Below are 22,748 nucleotides of genomic sequence, written 5' to 3' on the forward strand. Positions count from 1 at the left end.
AATCAAAGGCATAATCATAGAAATTAACCAAAACTAAGTAAGAATCACTTAACCCAATCACCCACGTGAAAATCTCTACAAGAATCGCCTCCCACCGAGCTCCCAAAATAAATTTTGTGTTATGAACTCAAACCCTCGTTTTTGAAATGTTTAAATATGCCCAGGTATCCCTTCTTCACGAACGCGACCCCCTTCTCGCGTTCGCGTAGTACAAATAAATTTGCTGCCCAAAAGCCTCATACACGAATGCGAGGCACCACTCGCGAACGCGATGCCTTGCTGACCCCATGCTTCGCAAACGCGACCTACCTTATGCGAACTCGTAGACCAAGCATGTGGGGTCCCAGCTTCCTCCTCTCCTCTTTGGAAACACGTTCCCCTTCTCGCGTTCGCGATGCATCACCTACCCAGTCCTTCGCGAACGCGACTCCTCCTTCACGAACACAAAGAATAATTCTCCACCTACCTTAGCCTACCCTTAGCGAATCCTGGACTCCCATCGTGAACGCGAAGAAGGAAACCAGAACTGGACACCAGAAATGCTTCAGCAGTCCTCCAAATCCAAAAATTGATCCGTTAACCATTCGAAACTCACCTGAGGCCCCCGGGACCTCAACCAAACATACCATCAAGTACTAAAATACGATACGAACTTAGTCGAACCCTCAAATCACCTCAAACAACATCAAAAATACGAATCGCACTCCAATACAAGCCTATTGAAACTATGGAAATTCCAACTTCTACAAATGATGCCGAAACATATCAAATCACGTCCGATTGAACCCGAATTTTGTACACAAGTCAAAAATGACACCACGGACCTACTCCATCTTATGAAACTCCAATCCAAGCCCGGTAACCACAAAGTCCACTCTCGGTCAAACCTCCAAATTTCAAACTTTCGCCATTTCAAGCTTAATTCAATTACGGACTTCCAAATCACAATCCGGACACGCTCCCAAGTCCAAAATACCCAACGGAGCTAACAAAACCATCAAAACTCCATTCCGGAGTCGTTTATACATAAGTCAACATCCGGTCAACCTTTTCAACTTATGCTTCCAACTTTGAGACTAAGTGTCTCAATTCATTCTGAAATCTCTCCGGACCCGAACCAACTATCCCAACAAGTAACATAATAACTGTAAAGCATAAAATTAGTAGTAAATAGAGGAACGAGGCTACAACTCTCAAAATGATCGATCGGATCGTTACAGATAGGGAGTTGTGCCTGTCGGGCTTGTTTGATAGTTCTCCCATATGTTTCTCTTTGGATATTCAGTCATATTCGTGTGAGTGAATTATACTTATGAATTATTAACACACCAGCTAAAAATATACGTAAGGTATACGCCTTTCAAAAATATACGTAAGGAATACAAAACTTATTCTGCATATTTTGGGATTAAGACATGGTTAATTATTGACTGATTAAATGATTTTTGATTGTCACCTTATAATATGAATGATTGAATGGAAAGAACTTTTTCTCATACCTTCGTTTTTCAACCTTCTGTCATGTCATAGCTAAGTGTCAAAAAGTTAACACTGCTGAATTGATTTTTGTGCTTGGGTGATATAGTTCAATATCGTACATAAATTAAAAGAATAAAATGGAAATTTTATGGAGGGAAAAAGGAGTTTCCACTTTGGGAATCGAATATATAAATAAATAAATCAGTGGAGAGGTCTAAATACTAAGTAGACTATCATAGTGTGCCAATTGATTCTTGGACTCACTTTATTCTCTTATTCATGCCACTTATTGTTTCTTTTCCTTTTTCTTTTATCCAAATTTTAGGGTGATCCAAATTCTTGAAATACTCATTTTTTTAATGGTGTCTGGATTCGTTTGTACACACCTTAATAAATTCTATGGGATATTTGTTATCTTACCAAGACAAATGTCGGGTAACGAAAGATTCTCAATCAGTGGCGAGCCACGATTTTTATTAAGGAAAGTCAAAATATAAAGAAATAAACTCATCAAGAAGTCAAGGACTGTCATTATATAGTATATATACATATTTTTTTTAAAAAATTACCGAACTATACAATATAATTTTCCGGCGAAGAAGTGTCAGTTGACACCCATTTGGTGCATGTGGCTCCGCCACTGTTCTCACCTAACTTCCTTAACCACTAGGCCACACCCTATTCTAGCATGAGACTAAGTGGGCGGTTGGACATAAGAATTATGAAATTACTGAAAAAAATGAAACTTCTTTTCAAATTGAAAATAGTATTTTGAAATTGGAGTTGTATTTGGACATGAATACAAATTGGAGTGTTTTTGAATGTTTGTGAGTGATTTTGAGTGAAAATTGTGAAAAATAGCTTTTTGAAGTTTTTCAAATTCTGAAAAATTCCAAAATTCAACTTCAAGTTGGATTTGGAATTGTCAGGGCCAAACACTACTTCCGAATAAAAGTAAAAAACGTTTTTGGAAAAAACAAATGATTTTTTTTTCGCCAAACAGGCCCTAAGTATATCGATGTTAAAGTCAAACACCACTAGAGTCCTAGTGTAGCACTAAATAAAGATTAAGGCCAAAATTGAACAAATAGACTAATAGTAAATACAAATTAGAATTAGAGAATTTGCCAAAAGTGCCATGTTTGTTTGACAAATTTGGAGTTGATTTCAAAATTCAGTAAAAGCCTAATTTTCAGGACCTAAAAGCTTGTAAAATGCACTGTATGTTATACTGAAACAATGACCAATATAGAATGGACAATGACCTAAGTTAAAACATTATAATTTTGAGAGAACCCCTTTTACCATGTCTAGTTCCACAAGTGAAGGGGAAAAGGTAAATGAGAAAAATTTATTTATTTAATTCCTTCACGTAAAGTATTCATCATTTACTTAATTTGGCGTTTGGTACAAGTGCAAGGGATATAAAAGAAGCAACTTTCTTAGCTTTGTCTAAATTTGAAGTAATAATAGAAAAAATTACCTGGATATGTATTTTTCTTCTAATTTCCTCCTCTTTAGCTTCCCCTAAAGGAAATGGCCCTTATAACTCCGACTATTACACCAAATACCTGTTGCTTTCCACCAACACAAATATCGGGTATTTATATGAGTTCCTTTGCTTTTGCTGAGATTTGAAGCTTGATTTCCCATGATTTTACCTACTTAATTGACGAGTAAGCCACGTCATTCGTTTCATCCTCCCTATTTTTTCAATCAATTAAATATGATACTAATTTCTCCTAACTAAATGGTAACAACAATAACAACATACCTAGTGTAATCATACATAGTGAAGTCCAGGGGTAGGGATATGGGGGTAGTGAGTACGCAGGCAGACCTTACCCCTGCTGTATGGAGGTAAAGAGACTGTTTCAATAGACCTTCCGTTCACGGAACGCATAAGCCTCCTAACTAAATGGTATTATAAAATCTTGTGTAAGCAAGTTTTGATCTCAACATCTCTTACTTTTAAGGTCTCAGCTTGTTACTATTATTATAATGATTCAAAATGTTTTTAAAAATCAAACCAAAACCTTCCAAAGAAAAGAACAATGATTTTGAAATTAAATTAACCACCTTTCAAGAAGTGACTAAATAAAGTAAATGGTGAAACAATAGTCAAAATTATAGTAATTGTAATCCTAGATTCAATTGAGGAGTCCATAAAAGTCAAACAAAAGATAAGGAATTTTACATAATGGCTGGCCATCCAACTTAGAAAAAGGTGAAAAAAGATTCTTTTTTGTTGACTCATCCTAGAAAAAGACATTAGATTAAAGCCCCCACCAAAAAAAGATTTGTTTCAATATATTTGGTTTTTCTTCTTGGCTATTGCAGTATAGCAGAAGCTGAAGTCTGAAGATGCTTTCTGGATAAATGCCAATTCATGTCAGAAAATGAAGAATATTTAGCATACAAACATAATTTTACACCTTCACTCACATGTGTAATGTCCTCTCTTTCATACAAGAACCAGACCAGAGGATGCTATTATTCTTTGATCCCAAAACCAAATAAAAAAAATAATACAACAACAATACATCCAGTGTAATCTCACAAGTGAGGTCTGAGGAAGGTAATGTGTGCGCAGATCTAATTCCTACCTTGTGAAGGTAGAGAGGTTGTTTCCGATAAACCCTCGACTCAAGAAACGATGAAAATAAAGTAACAAACAGTAGTAACAACAATGTAATAGGAGCAAATGGCACAAGTAATAATAAAGAACCAGGAATAAGAAAATACAAAAAAAGTACTAGTACAACTGGTAAGACTAAGAGACACTAACGATTACCTGTCAATCTTCCACCCTAATTCTCAACCTCCACCCTTTCCTATCGAGGGTCATGAAATAAATAAATAATACACCAATACAAATTGTAACACCAGTCACAAGAGGATGTAAGGAACAAAAACCCTTTACAAACTATAATTTTAGAACAAGAAGTAGCGATCCTTTTTCGCTTTTTTATAGTTTTAGAACATAATGTAGCAATCTTGAATATCAGTTAGTACCTTTTACGATGGTACATGAGGATGTGAAGGATTAGATGATGACCTCCAAAGGAATAACTTTTGATATTTGCAGCCTTCTATTGTTTCAGTTAATATTTAGCTAGTTCCTGTTGCTTGGCCTTGACTCATCTCAACAGCAAACAAGGAGTGAAGAGAAATAAGTTGTGCCGTCAAAGCTCTTAAAGAGAATTGATCGCATGTCTAAATTCCGTGTGAGAAGGCACGGGAGAAAATATGTTATTGATATTGGATAATAAATGCAATACAAGAGGTCCCTATTTATAGCTATACACTACAAGGAGATATTACTCTTCTTCCAATGTGGGACAAGACTACACTATACATATCTATAAACTAACACTCCCCCTCAAGCCGGTGCATACACATCATATGTACCGAGCTTGTTACACATGTAACTAATACGAGAACCAGTAAGAGACTTAGTAAAAATATTTGCTAGTTGATCATTCGACTTTACAAACTTTGTAACAATATCTCCTGAAAGTATTTTTTCTGTGACAAAGTGACAGTCGATCTCAATGTGTTTAGTCCTCTCATGGAACACCGGATTTGACGCAATATGAAGAGCAGCTTGATTATCATACACTAGTTCCATCTTGCTGATTTCTCCGAACTTTAACTCCTTGAGCAACTGCTTGACCCAAACTAACTCACACGTCGCCATAGCCATGACCCGATATTCGGCTTCGGTGCTAGATCGAGCAACTACATTCTGTTTCTTGCTCTTTCACGAGACCAAATTACCTCCTACTAGAACACAATATCCAGACATAGAACGTCTATCAAAAGGTGATCCTGCCCAATCAGCATCTGTGTACCCAACAATCTGCTCGTGGCCTCGATCCTCGAATAGTAATCATTTACCTGGAGCTGACTTTATATACCGAAGAATGCGAACAACTGCATCCTAGTGACTATCACATGGAGAATCCATAAACTGACTTACAACACTCACCGGAAAAGAAATGTCAGGTCTAGTCACTGTGAGGTAATTCAATTTGCCAACCAACCTCCTATATCTCGTAGGGTCTCTAAGAGGCTCCCCATGTCCAGGCAGAAGCTTAGCATTCGGATCCATAGGAGAGTCAATAGGCCTGCAACCCATCATTCCAGTCTCCTCAAGAATGTCTAAGGCATACTTCCGCTGTGAAATAACAATACCTGAGCTAGACTGAGCGACCTCAATACCTAGAAAATACTCCAATCTGCCCAGATCCTTAGTCTGGAAGTGCTGAAAGAGATGTTCCTTCAGATTAGTAATACCATCCTGATCATTACCAGTAATAACAATATCATCAACATAAACCACTAGATAAATACACAGATTAGGAGCAGAATGCCGATAAAATACAGAGTGATCAGCATCACTACGAGTCATGCCGAACTCCTGAATAATTGTGCTGAACTTACCAAATCAAGCTCGAGGGGACTGTTTCAAACCATATAATGACTTGCGCAATCTACACACACAACCATTAAACTCCCCCTGAGCAACAAAACCAGGTGGTTGCTCCATATAAACTTCTTCCTCAAGATCACCGTGGAGAAAAGCATTCTTAATGTCTAACTGATAAAGAGGCCAATGACATACAGCAGCCATGGACAAAAAGAGACGAATAGATGCTACTTTAGCCACGGGAGAGAAAGTATCACTATAATCAAGCCCAAAAATCTGAGTATATCCTTTTGCAACAAGACGAGCCTTAAGCCGATCAATCTGGCCATCCGGGCCGACTTTGACTGCATAAACCCAACGACAACCAACAGTAGACTTACCTGCAGGAAGAGGAACAAGCTCCCAAGTGTCACTCGCATGTAAAGCAGACATCTCGTCAATCATAGCATGTCGCCATCATGGATGAGATAGTGCCTCACCTGTAGACTTAGGGATAGAAACAGTGGACAAAGAAGATATAAAAGCATAATGTGGTGACGACAGACGATGATAACTTAAACCGACATAGTGGGGATTAGGATTAAGTGTGGATCGTATATCTTTGCGGAGTGCAATTGGTTGACTAAGAGGAGACAAGTCCGCAGTAGGTGCAGAATCTGATGCGAGGCGTGAATCACCTGGGCCTGATGCTGGATGTGGACGACGATGATAAGTCAAGAATGGTGGAGCTGCAGAAGATTGAACTGGATTATGTAGAGGAACTGGAGCTATAGGTGGTGGAGCTACAACCGGAGCTGTAGGTGGTGGAACTGGAGCTATAGGTGGTAGAGCTACAACTGGAGCTATAGGTGGTGGAGCTACAACTGGAGCTGTAGGTGGTGGAGCTGGAGTGACTGAATCTCCAAAAGATGAAACTGGTAGTACCTCAGAAATATCTAAGTGATGACCTGAACCTGTGAAGTATGATTGGGTTTCAAAGAAGGTAACATCAGCGGACATAAGGTACCGCTGGAGGTCAGGAGAGTAGCATCGATACCCCTTTTGTGTTCTCGAGAAACCCAAAAATATGCACTTAAGAGCACGAGGAGCTAACTTATCTGTTCCTGGAGTAAGGTTATGGACAAAATAAGTGCTTCCAAAGATACGGGGTGGAAGAGAGAACAAAAGTAAGTGGGGAAACATGACAGAGAATGGAACTTGGTTCTGGATAGCTGAAGATGGCATACGATTAATAAGATAGCAAGATGTAAGAACGGCATCCCCCCAAAAACGTAACGGAGCATGAGATTGTATGAGTAGGGTACGAGCAATTTCAATAAGATGTCTATTCTTTCTTTCAGCTACCCCATTTTGTTGAGATATGTACGGACAAGATGTTTGATGAATAATCCCATGAGATTTCATAAACTGCTGAAATGGGGAAGACAAATACTCTCGGGCATTATCACTACGAAATGTGCGAATAGAAACCCCAAATTGATTTTGAATTTCAGCGTGGAAGGTCTGGAAAATAGAAAACAGCTCAGATCGATTTTTTATCAAAAATATCCAAGTGCACCTGGAATAATCATCAATGAAACTAACAAAGTAGCGGAATCCTAAGGTGGAACTGACTCGACTAGGACCTCAAATATCTGAATGGACTAAAGTAAAAGGTGACTCTGCTCGATTATCAAGACGCCGAGGGAAATGAGAGCGGGTATGCTTACCGAGCTGACATGACTCACACTCTAGAGCTGACAAGTGAGATAAACTAGATACCATTTTCTGAAGTTTTGACAAATTGGGATGTCCCAACCGTTTATGTAATAAATCTGGTGAATCAGTAACACGACAAGTTGTAGAAGGAAGACAAGATGTGAGTCCATGTGATTTAGCAAGGATAAGGTAATAAAGTCCGTTTGATTCACGCCAGGTACCAATGATCCGCCCCGTACTGCGTTCCTGTATAAAAATATGGTCATCAAAGAATAAAACAGCGCATTTAAGTGATTTGGCTAAGCGACTAACAACTATGAGATTAAAAGGACTATTGGGAACATAAAGGACTGAATCTAAAGGTAAGGAAGGAAGTGGGCTTGCTTGACCTATTGCAGTTGCCATGGTTTGAGACCCATTGGCCATTGTGACTTTTGGAAGAGATTGAGAATACGAAATAGTAGTGAAAAGAGATTTGTTACCAGAAATATGATCTGATGCAACTGAATCAATGACCCAAAACTCAGAGGATGAAGATTGGGAGAAACAAGTCACGCTATTACCTATTTGAACAACAGAAACTATCTCAGAAGATGTCTGCTTACATGCTTTATACTGAAGAAACTCAATATACTCTGCTAAAGAAACCATCCGACTATTCAAAGCATCGGTTCCCATGTCGCTACAATTTGTAGTAGTAGGGTTAACTTGAAATAGTGGAAATAAGTAACTCCTGTGAGAAAACTGAAGAAATAGCTTGAAAAACACTGTTTTACAGCAGGAAAACAGAACAATGTTCTGTGCCGGAAACACTGTTCACGCCGGAAACACTGTAGCTCGCCGAAAAATTCCAAAGTTGTCGGAATTTGTTGTAATTAGGATGGATAGACTCGGAATTCCTTTGCGAGCAAGCTGTCTTGAAAAATTATTTTCAAAAAAAATGGCCAGAAAGGTCACTGTTCACGCCGGAAAAATATAAAAGTGGCCGGAATTTGATTTGAATTAGATGGGTAGGCTCGGAATTTTGAGGAGAACACACTGTCTTGAAGAAGCTTCGCGAAAAAATGGCCGGAACTCTCGCCGGAAAAGTTGTTGCCGGCGCGTGGAGAAACGTGGCGGCTTTTCTGCCGGATAAAATTTCAGGGGTTGGTAGTCGGAGGGTGATCTACCTCGTGGTGGTGTTGGTTTTAGCACAACACCGACAGAAAGTGACTTTCACTTAGGCAAGCCTTAGGTCACCGGAAAAATTACACGATGACTAAGTTCTTTCTTCCCGGTTAACGCTGGAATGACGCACAACGATCTTTTCTCACTAATGCTCTGATACCATGTGAGAAGGCACGGGAGAAAATATGTTATTGATATTGGATAATAAATACAATACAAGAGGTCCCTATTTATAGCTATACACTACAAGGAGATATTACTCTTCTTTCAATGTGGGACAAGACTACACTATACATATCTATAAACTAACATTCTGGATCCAGTATTTTCACTTAGGTAGTCCACTCTGGTATGGTAGATGGCTTTGAATTCAAGACATCGTATCGATACAGATCCTCATCTTCGATAACAGGAGGTATAGTCCATGTTCCAAGAGACGGACCTGACGTCTTCCCACCTAACAATCAAAAGGAAGGTGGTTAAATTTTGGAAACACTAAAAGAATAGATTCAAAAACCTGATAATAAAGAAAGTAGCTGAAGGGCCAAATAGTCGAAGGACTCGTTATAAGAAAAATGAGCAAGGCCAAAATATTACCTTCTTTAGTAGCTTCTTCGCATCGCTTCTGATAGTTCAGAGAGAGCTCAGGATCGAGAGCTTTCAATAGACTATCATACTTCTCTTCAGCTTCAGTTATAATTTTTGCCTGGAATTCACTTCAGTTAGCTTCCAAATCAAGCAAACAAATCCCAAGTAATTTTTCTTTCTAGTGCTTCTCATAATATATTTTGTCGAAAACTTATTTCACCGTGCCTAGTTGATAACTAGAAATGGATTCAACCTGAGTTTGCAAAGGCTAACACTTACTGAGGTTCAATCATTTTATCATCTTTAAGATGCTCTTTTGCAAGAAAATATAATATAGGAAGTACTTGATATATATATATATATATATATATATATATATATATATTGTTGATCACAGGTAGCATGATAACTTTTAAAACATTTATCATCCCCGGGAAAGTTTTTGAGTTTAGTTGACACTTAAAACTTTATTGGTCAAAACTCCTTGGACTCTTCCAAACGCTTCACAAGCTTCGTTTTTGAGATTTAATCGAAGCAAAGACGATAAATCTGTAATCTTACCAGCATGGCTGGTGCTGCAGAAGCCCCATAAATTCTGTTGAACATGCGCAGCATATTGAAGTTATTCTCTAACACATCATCCTACCGAAAAGAAAAAAGAATAATTAATCTTTCTGCACGAATGCCTCAACAGGTAAACAAATCATTGAAATCAAATGATTCACCTCATAGTCAAACCTGGCCCATTCATCCATTCATAAGTAAGATCATCCAGATTAATCGTACCAAAGGCATAAAAAAAATCAACAAATCCCGTATTAGTTGGGAACCACGCAAACTTTTCTCTGCCAGAATGAAGGTAATTAACATAATTCACCAAATACTTACAAGTCATCAGATACCTCCACAAGGAACTCTGATATTGACAAAAATTCCATATGCATATCATCGACCTGCAGTACAGTTTCAAAGAAACAAATGAATGCAAAATCACATTATAAATTGATTAGACCGTATGGTTAAATGTCTTGTGTCCATAATCCTTGAGAAAATTATGTTGGGAAATTATATGTATGAATTCAACTTCACAAATCATAACATAAAAAAGTTGATGCCATACTGCACTGCTCCTTAAGAAACTACTGGGAATAATACGTATGAAATCAACTTCACAAGTAGTAACTTTTGTGTCCCTCTTGACATAATCGACATATGTGGATCAATATTACACTGACATCTCAAGCTCAATGGTATGATATGCAAATGGTAAATTATAAACATTTTTTGCACTTCCCGACTTCTCGTATACTTTCATTTATGAAGAAGTTTTTACAACAGAAGAAAAGAAAATTGTACTGAAATTACATTTCAAAGTAAAAGGCACCAAAAAAATAGCATAGTCGAAAGAAAATGTGAAAAAATTCAATGAGTAATACTTCCTAATTATACCTTTTCACCTCTCAGTTGATAGAACAGAAGATTCAGCACTCGATAATCAAAGGACTTCAGATGAATTGCCCTCATGACATCTTCAACTGAGATCTGTTCATAGAATGATCGATCAAAATATAATGGGAGCTCAGAGAGGAAAGGAGTCGCAGTTAAAGGAAAGCATTTTTAAGTCATCGCTAATCTTCTAACACAAATGAAATATACATATGTTTCAGGCACTAATAAAGTTCAGTTTCAAATTATAAGTTTAGCTGAAGCTGATTTTATAAACTTCCCCACACGTGAAAAGATAGTGACTTCATTTCCTAATCCATTTATCTAAACAATACCTATCCCACAAAATTACCAGCCTCGGGTCATATAGAATCGTAGAGCGAACTTTGCTGACATTATGCTTGAATGCGTCAAATATTTTATACAACACCGATCCAGCACGTGAGTTTGTATATTGCATGTGCTTCATTTTAAGGACTCCTTTGACGCCATAAATCAAGTAATGAATAGACCACAACTTAGTGACTCCAAGAGGTCAGCACATTGGTGTAATTAAGTTCAAGAAGACTGTCCCATAATAAATGTTAATCAGGAAGTGATGGTAGTTAAGACAACTTGTGAGAATTTGCTCGACCTGTTCAGCATAATGAATCAATACCTCGTGTTTACTCCCAAGTGGATGGCATAGCTTTCTTTCCAGAGACCAATATTCTACTCCACTCTTCATTTCTTCTCTTATCCTAGACAAAGTGAATAAACACTTAAAGGTCACAGCTTAAGAATCACCCGTACCATGGAAAGTTGACCAGTAAAGTATCCATAGAGTAGTTTGTGGAGACTACCTTTAGCACAAAAGCAAAAGTCAAACTTCAGAGAAAATCTACCGGAAACAGGGACAAAAATAAAAAGGAAAAGAGAGAAAAAGATGTCTTGTGGACAAAGAATCCGCCCTCAAAGAAAGTGAAGAACACAAAGAAGTTCTAATTAAACGGAGAAAATATAATTCAAGCATGGTTTGGAGCCAAAAAGTGATTTTCAGCACCATAGAAAAGCTTTCTCTACCATTCCTTCTCTCACAAACAGAGTAGTAAAGGACGAAAAGGAAAACAAATATAAGAAGAAGTTAGACCTTGTTAGTTTACAGATATGTACATAATGTAGTTTTGTCCCACATTGGAATAGGAGTAATATGTCCTTGTAGATTATAGCTATAAATAAGGACCTCTTGTATTGTATTGAGTATCTAATATCAATAATATATATTCTCCCGTGCTTTCTCACATGGTATCAGAGCAATCGTGAGAGATTTATCGCTGTGCATAAATTCCAGCGACTCCGGGAAGAGAAATCAGTCAACCGGAAGTCTTTTTTTCGGCAAACACAAGTTTGCCGCAGTAAAAAAAAAGAAGAAGCCATTTTTCGTCAGTGTTGTGCAAAAACCAACACCACCACGAAGTAAATCGACCTCCGGCGACCAACCCATAAAAATATCTCCGTCAGAAGACCTTCCACGCGCTCCCACGCACCGCCGGAAGAAATTTTTCCGGCGAAGTTCCGACGTCACGCGCCGACGCGTGGGGCCCTTTCCGGTCACTTTTTGGAAAATTTTCTTCGGGACAGATTGTTCACAAGGGAATTCCGAGCCTACCCATCCAGGTTACACCAAATTCCGACGATTACAGTATTTCCTTACTCTGTTTCAGTGGATTACAGTTGATTCTTTCTCTTATTTGGTAATAATTTGCAACGATGTCTTTGGGATTTGATGTTTTTGGGTCTAGAAACATGAGTTCTAGAAGCTTAGTGTTATGATTACCTCTGAACCTTTAATGGGAAGTTCAAACTACTTAGCTTGGGTTTCATCTGTCGAGTTGTGGTGTAAAGGTCGAGGTGTTCAAGATCATCTAATCAAACAGTCTAGCGAAGGAGATGAAAAGGCGATAGCACTTTGGGCAAAGATCGATGCTCTGTTATATAGCATCTTGTGGCGATCTATTGATTCCAAGTTGATGCCCTTGTTTCGTCCATTCCAGACATGTTATTTGGTTTGGGCAAAGGCTCGTACCTTATACACTAATGACATATCGCGCTTCTATGATGTGATATCGCGGATGACAAACTTAAAGAAGCAAGAATTAGATATGTCTACTTACTTGGGTCAAGTACAGGCAGTCATGGAGGAATTTGAGAAGTTGATGTCAGTTTCTGCTAGTGTTGAAAAACAACAAGAGCAGCGACAGAAGATGTTTCTAGTTCTTACCCTCGCTGGACTTCCTAATGATCTTGATTCAGTACGCGACCAGATTTTGGCTAGTCCGACTGTCCCCACAGTTGATGAATTATTCTCTCGATTACTCCGTCTTGCTGCAGCACCAAGTCAACCCAGTGATCTCATCATAGATACTTAATTCCTCTGTTCTCGCATCCCAGACAGTGGATGTTCGGGAGTCTCAAACTATGGAGAATAGAGGAGGAGTAGGTCGTTTTGGAAGATCTATACCCAAGTGTTCTTATTGTCACAAACTTGGACACACTCGTGAAATGTGTTATTCCTTACATGGTCGTCCACCCAAAAATGCTTACATTGCTCAGACCGAGACTAAAGGTAACCAAGAATTTTCTTTATCTAAAGAAGAATATAATGAGCTCCTTCAGTATCGAGGAAGTAAGCAGACATCTCCATAAGTAGCCTCGGTTGATCAGACTAATACTTCTGTTGCTGGTAATTCTTTTGCTTGTGTTTTCCGGTCTAGTACTCTTGGACCATGGGTCATGGACTCGGGCGCTTCTGATCACATCTCTGGTAATATATCACTTTTGTCGAATATTCACAGTCTCTTCCCACTGTTACTTTAGCCAATGGATGTCAAACTAAGGCAAAAGGAGTTGGACAAGCTAATCCCTTGTCTTCTATCACCCTAGATTCCGTTCTTTATGTCTCTGACTGTCCTTTTAGTCTTGCATCTGTTAGTCGTTTGACTCGTGCCCTCCATTGTGGTATATATTTTATTGACGATTCTTTTATTATGCAGGACCGCAGTACGGGACAGACAATTGGTACAGGACGTGAATCAGAAGGCCTTTACTACCTTAACTCACTCAGTCCTTCCATAACATGTCTAGTTACAGATCCTCAAGACCTAATCCACAGATGTTTAGGACATCCGAGTTCATCCAAACTTCAGAAGATGGTGCCTAGTTTATCTAGTTTGTCTACATTAGATTGTGAGTCGTGTCACCTTGGGAAACATACCCGAGCCTCCTTTCCGCGTAGTGTTGAGAGTCATGCAAAGTCTGTTTTCTCCTTAGTTCATTCTGATATATGGGATCCTAGTAGAGTCAGTTCAACCTTGGGATTTCGTTATTTTGTTAGTTTTATTGATGATTATTCAAGATGTACTTGGCTTTTCTTAATGAAAGATCGTTCTGAGTTATTTTCTATATTCTAGAGTTTCTGTGCTGAAATCAAAAATCAATTTGGTGTTTCTATTTGCATTTTTCGCAGTGATAATGTCTTAGAATATTTATCTTCTCAGCTTAAGCAGTTTATGACTTCTCAAGGAATTAATCACCAGACATCTTGTCCTTAAACCCCTCAGCAAAATGGGGTTGCAGAGAGAAAGAATAGGCACCTTATTGAGACTGCTCGCACACTTCTAAGTGAATCTCGTGTTCTGTTGTGTTTTTGGGGCGATGCAGTTCTCACAACTTGTTATTGGATTAATCAGATGCCTTCATCTCCCATCAAGGATCAGATTCCGCATTCAGTATTGTTTCCTCAGTCACCCTTATACTCTCTTCTACCTCGTGTTTTTGGGAGCACGTGTTTTGTTCATAACTTAGCCCCTGGGAAAGATAAGTTAGCTCTTCGTGCTCTCAAGTGTATCTTCCTTGGTTATTCTCGTGTTCAGAAGGGATATCGTTGTTATTCCTCTGATCTTCGTAGGTACCTTATGTCAGATGACGTCACATTTTTTGAGTCTAAACCTTTCTTTACCTCTGCTGACCACCATGATATATCTGAGGTCTTACCTATACCGACATTTGAGGAGTTTACTATAGCTCCTCCTCCACCTTCGACCACATAAGTTTTACCCATACCAACCGTTGAGGAGTCTAGTGTTGTTCCTCCTAGGTCCCCAGCCACAGGAATACCACTCTTGACTTATCATCGTCGTCCGCGCCCAACATCAGGCCCAACTGATTCTCGTCCTGCACCTGACCCTGCTCCTACTGCGGACTTGTCTCTTCCTAGTACACTAATTGCACTTTGGAAAGGTATACGGACCACACTTAAGCCTAATCCTCATTATGTCGGTTTAAGTTATCATCGTCTGTCCTATACCCATTATGCTTTTATATCTCGGTTTCCATCCCTAAGTCTACAGGTGAAGCGTTGTCTCATCCAGGATGGCGACATGCTATGAGTGACGAGATATCTACTTTACATACAAGTGGTACTTGGGAGCTTGTTCCTCTTCCTTCAGGTAAATCTACTGTTGGTTGTCGTTGGATTTATGCAGTCAAAGTTGGTCCCGATGGCCGGGTTGATCGACTTAAGGCCCGTCTTGTTGCCAAAGGATATACTCAGATATTTGGGCTCGATTACAGTGATACCTTCTATCCCGTGGCTAAAGTAGCATCAATCCGCCTTTTTCTATCCATGGCTGCGGTTCGTCATTGGCCTCTCTATCAGCTGGACATTAAGAATGTCTTTCTTTACGGTGATCTTGAGGATGAGGTTTATATGGAGCAAGCACCTGGTTTTGTTGCTCAGGGGGAGTCTCGTGACCTTGTATGTCGCTTGCGTCGGTCACTTTATGGTCTAAAGCAGTCTCCTCGAGCCTAGTTTGGTAAGTTCAGCACGGTTATCCAGGAGTTTGGCATGACTCGTAGTGAAGCTGATCACTCTGTGTTTTATCGGCACTCTGCTTAAGTCTCTGTATTTATCTGGTAGTCTATGTTGATGATATTGTTATTACTGGCAATGATCAGGATGGTATTACCAATCTGAAGCAGGATCTCTTCCAGCACTTCCAAACGAAGGATCTAGGCAGATTGAAGTACTTTCTAGGTATTGAGGTTGCTCAGTCTAGCTCAGGTATTGTTATTTCTCAAAGAAAATATGCTTTAGACATTCTTGAGGAGACATGGATGATAAGTTGCAGACCTGTTGACACCCTGATAGATCCGAATTCTAAACTTCTGCCAGGACAGGGGGAGCCGCTTAGCGATCCTGCAAGCTATAGACGGCTGGTTGGTAAATTAAATTATCTCACAGTGACTAGACTCGACATTTCTTATCCTGTGAGTGTTGTAAGTCAGTTTATGAATTCTCCCTGCGATAGTCATTGGGATGTTCGTTATATAAAATCGGCTCCAGGCAAAGGGTTACTGTTTGAGGATCGAGGTCATGATCAGATCGTTGGATACTCAGATGCTGATTGGGCAGGATCACCTTCTGATAGACGTTCTACGTCTGGATATTGTGTTTTAGTAGGAGGAAATTTGGTGTCTTGAAAGAGCAAGAAACAGAATGTAGTTGCTCGGTCTAGTGCAGAAACAGAATATCGAGCAATGGCTATGACAACATGTGAGCTAGTCTGGACCAAACAATTGCTCAAGGAGTTGAAATTTGGTGAAATCAATCGGATGGAACTTGTGTGCGATAATCAAGCTGCCCTTCATATTGCATCAAATCCGGTGTTCCATGAGAGAACTAAACACATTGAGATTGATTGTCACTTCGTCAGAGAAAAGATACTTTCAGGAGAGATTGATACAAAGTTTGTGAGGTCGAATGATCAGCTTGCAGATATTTTCACCAAGTTCCTCACTGGTCCTCGTATTGGTTATATATTGTAACAAGTTCGGTACATATGATTTGTATGCACCGGCTTGAGGGAGAGTGTTAGTTTACAGATATGTACATAATGTAGTCTTGTCCCCCATTGGAATAGGAGTAATATGTCCTTGTAGAGTAGAGCTATAAATAAGGACCTCTTGTATTGTATTGAGTATCTAATATCAATAATATATTTTCTCCCGTGCTTTCTCACAGACCTGTCTGTCAAAAGCCCATGATGCTCAAGTACATTACAAAGTGGTCTAAACGGATCATTGGTCATCATTCTCACAGATGTAAGATCCCAGCTTTCTTTTGTTTCCTGCACTTAATATAACACACATAAACAAGCAATTGGTAATTTATTTTCAGTTATAAGCCAATAATGACCAAAATGCTCCTTAAATACTACTAATGAGAATCCTTCTAATGTCCGTAGGATTACCACACTGTATCCACGATACGATGATCGATCCTTCCCCACTGATGGCTGCAGCAGTTTCTCATTCAAATTATCCAACTGCACCAAGAAAATATACGAATAAAGAAGAGGTTGGGTTGTTTACCTTCTTAGCCACCCAAGGGGAAAATAAATAAATCATTACCCTAGTAGAGTCCTTCAATACAAACCAAGCAAACAAAGGGCAAAAAAGGGAGCGAACGGCAGAGGGAAAAAGTAACAGTTGTAGATCGACAAGTATTTTAACAAAATACGGTGATGTGTCACATGCTAGTTTTCACACGAATGCTTGAAACCAAAATGACCAGCAGTTTATACGTATCTTTACCTGATAAATGTAACTTTCAGTGAATGAAAGTATTGGTAGGTATTTGAATATAGACTGCGGCTGGTGAGGATCCATTTTGTGAAACATAAAATAAGACCTGCACTGGCACACCAAACCAGCATCAGCTTATTATTTCTATAAGTCCCTAGAACCAATGTCCTATAGAAAACAGAAAATTAGGTCGGCTAACATTAAACTTGATGCTTGGTGTTAGAGAGAAATATCCATGACTTGCATGTCAACGTATATGCAATATGTTCCTATATGATTTAAGAGTAAAGACAATGGAATGAATTAAGTCATTAACAATAGCTGTTTGAGATAACAGAAACACAAAAGTTTAACTTCAGATAACTCTCGACTCAAGAGTGAAAACTGGGTAGTATAAAGGTTAAGAACATTACACCATTCTCAGTTCTTTTATTTTATTTTATAAGAATTTAAAAATGTTCTTGATAATTAGCAATACTGTAAAAGTAGAAAGGAAGTTCTTCTCCTTCTATAGGTTGAAGAGGTATATAAGATCAGACAGAGAGTAAATTTCCCAAATACACAAACAAGACATCAGAGCCCTATGATCAACCGCTAATTTTATCTTCAGCATATTGGGTTATTTGCCAACGATGTGCAGAGAAAGGTCCACGGACCAAAAATAAGATGACAAATAGCGATCCTTAAGATCCACAAGGGAATTCAGTACTCACAAAATCTTCTAATGTAGAATTAGCTCGTCGCATAGCGTCAAGCCCAACCATTGCCGTATCCTTGAAGCCCTTTTGAAATGGAGCAGGTATAGCCTTATCATCAGAATCAAGTGAACCAGTATTTACCATTTGTTCAACACCTGCAAGAAAGTTTAAGGTGAAAACAAGCTAATTATAGAAAAATAGGTAAAACTTCTCACGTGGATATCAGGGAACTAGCACATCTCATATAATTTTATTACTAAACAAATGTCTTCAGCTGATATGGCAAACTTGTGGTATTTCGGTATATTCAGATTGTAGAATAAAGATTTTGTGTCCGCCCCACAACCCTACAACTTTTTCACATTTGTGCTCATTGCATTAGTGAGTCACTGATGTAGGTTTTGTCCGAACAATCAAGGTAGAAACCTCATGCTTCTGTAGAACAAAGACCTAGTTTTGAGAAATAAGAGGGGTAACCGAGCAATAGGTACAAATGTAAGTAAAGTCAAAGATCGACGGATACTAGTAGAGCACCTAGCAATTACTAACAGAAACAATAACCAACTTATCTCATATTTGAACTGGTTATGCTTCCTGTTGGACAACAAGAAAAGGGTATGAAAAACACAATGCATTTCCATTAGAAAACATCATCATGCTTCCTGTTGGACAACAAGAAAAGTGCATGAAAAACGCAATGCATTTCCATTAGAAAACATCATCAAGCAAGTAAGCAGGAAATTTTTTTTGGACATTTTGGACTCTTTATCTCTTAGCTTTTTTTGGATCAGCGACCTTAAGTATCTAGTTAGTACCAAGTGTTTATCTAAATACTAAGGAACAATCAATAACCATAAATAAATGGAATAAAATCACAGAGGAAAAAAAATAATTAAAGAAGCTCCAAAAAGTTGCATTCTGCCCAATTCATATCATCTTTTCTGAAGAACACACCTTGCTCACTTGTGCACTGCATTGTTTCCTCAAAGAACGCATGTGAAAACTGCCAAAGAAACAATATTTATGATCATTGCATCTTCTCACAAAATTGAAAGAGTATCTAAAAGCTAATGCAAACCTTCGGCACATGGTCAATAACCAATTGGCACTTGGCATCAATGTCAAGCTCACGGCATGGCGAGACCTTCATTGGAATACGTTTGAGATTAGAAAGTGACTAGAAAATATGCTAATGTAGCAATATCTATATAGGTAACAAAGAGAACTCACCAACCAATGCCACTCAACCAACTTTAGAGGAGCACAAGGGATAAAAGAAAAGAGAAAAAACAAGCAACAGAATGTACTGCCAATGATCAGCACTGAAATGTATCTGAAGGCACTGAGATGAAGGTGCTCATTGTTTAAGCCTTCATTAGGCTTATACGGTGGAAGTAACACCTTCCTAGTCGTCGTGTTGCTAACGCACTAGGTAAATTAGCTTTATTCTCTACATGTTGACTTGGTTAGAGCATGAGTCCATTATCCTTGCTCCATAAATATTCGATAATGCACAAACAGTGGATGAAAAGCATCTGCTCTTCTTGTACATAGTTACAAGGTCAATAATAATCAATGATAGATGACAAGTTCTACATTTTGTACCCAAGGGTGTGGCCTAGTGGTCAATAAAGTGGGTTGAGAACCATGATGTCTTAGGTTCAAATCCAAGCGGAGGCAAAAATACTAGGTGATTTCTTCTCATTTGTTCAAGCCTTGGTGGACAGAGTTATCCCGCACCGGTGCTAGTGTCATGCCCAGACCTTGGGGAGCGGGACCGACGCTCAAATACCCTTGCGGTGGTAAAGCAAGCCTTCATTCCATATCCTTCCCATGAGTTCCCATGCATGATTTAGAGGATCAAAATGAACCATTCTTTTAAAATAGTTGCCTTCCATTAGTTAGAAAACATTTCATAGTTTATAGAGTAAAATTGGTCACAAGCCATGCATAAGTTTCATAATAGAACATGAAAGAAATAACATATTTCCGTACATAACATCACCCAGCCTGTCTACGGGGCCTCTAAGACGTCATGAAATACAATAAAAAGGTGCCGGTGACAAGGCCCCAGCTATACCCAAAATAGAACATAAATCCAAAAGTAGCAACATGGATCCGCGATGGTTCTGCGGTCGGCGGAAGTAATCCAAGGTCCGCATAATTGACCGCAGAATCGCCCTTTTCTGCTAATTCTCCTACCTACTTCAGGATGCATTGCACATTCCACAAATCTGTACCGCGGCTCGCTTCTGAACACATTAGCTCCAAACTTTTACGGGGCCTTACAGCTGGTAAGAGGACGTAGCACATGGTGCTGGTGAGAGCAGGGGCGGATCTACCTTATGAGGTAGGGGTACCACGGCACCCGCTCGCTTCGCTAAAATTCTTACTATGTACGTAATATCTCTGTGAAGAAACGTATAAATGGATAGAGTGGCATCCAGAAGTCACAAAGTGAAAGCGGGTGCCATTGGTTCAGCCTTTCCTTTGAAGGCTTTCCTTGGCCTCATGAATGCAAGTTCGATTCCCTGTTGGAGCAGCTCCTTTGATTTTTCCTTTTTTCTACTTGTTAAGATTTCCTTTATTTTCAGTTGAACCCTAGGGCCTCACCTCTTTTCCTTCTTTTTCGGCTCTTTCCCTCCTTTTATTACTTGCTAAGTCTCTCTTCTTCATTTTTTAAGCTTTACCTTATTTTATGAATAATTATTTTCTATAGGTAATTTGAATTAATTTTAATTAGCATATAATTTCTTTATTTTTAATGAAACGATATTAATTTATATAGTGGAATATAATTTGAGCAATATCTTCTATTGGGTTTTGAAAAAAAAATTAAATGGCTTGATTCATAGTCGTTTTGAGTCGAATATCATAGGTTGAATGTTGAAGGTTTTTCTTTGAAAATAATTGTCATATAAGTCAACAATTAAGATGGACAAATAAACAAAGAACAATACAAGTAAATTATTCTCGTCAAACAAAGAATATATAGTGTAGTTAAGGTACTCTTTAAGCAAATACTTATATTGGAGGCGCTCTTTCATGAAATATTATTTTTCTTTTGCATTTTTATTTAGAATGTGTTTAAATTAAGCGTTAAAATTTTGAACTAAAATCGAACTTATTTGCTTTGTGAATGAAATGCCTATTCAAATTAACCAAAAACTAACCGAACCGACCCATTATTCCTAATCTATCTTTGTAACCACTGACATGTATATTGTATGCATAACATGGTGGCACCCACAACCTTCGAATCCTGGATCCGCCTCTGAGTGAGAGGACGTATCACGTGGAATTAGCCGAGATGAGCGAAAGCTGGCCCGAACACCATGGTTATTTAAAATTAAAATAAAAAGATGCCAAGTTCCACATTTGGTGGAAGAATGTAGCAAATATTCAGTTACTTTGCTTCCAGCTATAACGAACCCATAACCTCATGCCGTCTTCTTCTATGAAATATAAGCACTAAGCCACATAATTAACTATAAAAGGTTCGGTTAAAACCAAAAGGGGTATAAAAAGGAACATAATTGAGTTCAAATTTTCAACATAACTACCAAAACCCACATCAAAGATCATATCTTTTTTATCACTATTCACTTTACAGCTTCAAATATTTTACAGTGACTAATGTTTACTATTATGCATGAAAACCCAACGTTGTTTTTTGTCTCAATTGTCAAGAATATATAGAATATGAAAGATTGAACACAAAAAAGACTAAGTTAAGAATGAAGGGAGTTACCAAAAGAAGTGTTAGGTCAGCAAGAAAACGAAGAGAAGTTGCATCTTGGGTGTTGCTAATAATTCCATGAGATTGCATCATTTGTATAATTTTCTGTACATTTTCTAGCTTCCTTAGTCCTTCCATTCTTGTGGGGTTGCTTAAGCTTCTCTTCTCGTTTTCTTCTTTAGCCTTCTAGTTTCAGTGTATTGATCAAGTGACAATAAGACAGTAATACGACGCCGTATAGTCATCTAAGTCCCTCCCAATGGTCAATGGCTACTCTCTTATTCACATAGGGAGTTTAGAGGGTTTTTAAGTTTGGATTGAAAAACAATCTCCAACCTTATTCTTTTTTTTTTCTTTTTTTTTTGGGTATAACTATGGTGCTCGGATCGGCTTGCACACACCCCGACAAACAATCCCCAACCTTATTCTTTTTTCTTTTTTTTGGGTATAATTATGGTGTCCGGGCTAGCTTGCACGCACCTCGACTAATTTCATGAAATACTGTTACCTCCCGCCATGAAAATCGAATTGATTTAACATCCACGGAAACATACTTTCTTTTTGTAATGGGATCAAAGATACCACGCAAGTCTTCCAACCTTATTCTGCAATATCCGTTGTTTTGTTATCAAGCCTCGGTTATAGAAAACACCTAAATTATACTAATGTAGTATCTTTCAGTTAAATCTAAGAATCATATATTCATAACTTCTATTCTTCTGGTGATTAGAAAAGGATTTCATGTAATCAAGTTAGCAAAATAGTTACCTAGTTTTCTGAAAAAATACACTTTATATTTGCCTTTAGTAGGAAAATTGTAAGCCAATTTCGTTAAAGCTACTGAAATCAAAGGCGAGGGTCGAAAGTGTGTAATCAT

At 38.4% G+C, this 22,748-nt stretch overlaps 1 protein-coding gene across 2 annotated transcripts; it reads right to left on the minus strand.

Moving 5' to 3' along the window:
• Positions 1-9,101: 9,101 nt before the first annotated feature.
• LOC104099042 (uncharacterized) lies at positions 9,102-22,179 on the minus strand. 2 transcript variants are annotated; one of them, XM_009605915.4, is made up of 14 exons: positions 21,884-22,173; positions 19,211-19,276; positions 19,087-19,135; positions 18,148-18,287; positions 17,444-17,545; positions 17,101-17,175; positions 16,874-16,977; positions 11,469-11,550; positions 10,814-10,906; positions 10,253-10,317; positions 10,090-10,102; positions 9,926-10,006; positions 9,374-9,482; positions 9,102-9,233 (listed from the first exon to the last, which is right to left on the minus strand). In XM_009605915.4, exons 1-14 carry the CDS (start codon positions 22,007-22,009, stop codon positions 9,109-9,111), a joined length of 1,230 nt encoding a protein of 409 aa, XP_009604210.1. In that variant the 5' UTR covers positions 22,010-22,173; the 3' UTR covers positions 9,102-9,108. The 2 variants fall into 2 exon arrangements, with proteins under 2 accessions (XP_009604210.1, XP_033512732.1); XM_033656841.2 differs by lacking the exon at positions 10,814-10,906 and having other exon boundaries at positions 21,884-22,179.
• Positions 22,180-22,748: the final 569 nt, after the last annotated feature.

This window comes from Nicotiana tomentosiformis, chromosome 5 (genome assembly GCF_000390325.3).
Source record: "Nicotiana tomentosiformis chromosome 5, ASM39032v3, whole genome shotgun sequence".
Lineage (NCBI taxonomy): Eukaryota > Viridiplantae > Streptophyta > Magnoliopsida > Solanales > Solanaceae > Nicotiana > Nicotiana tomentosiformis.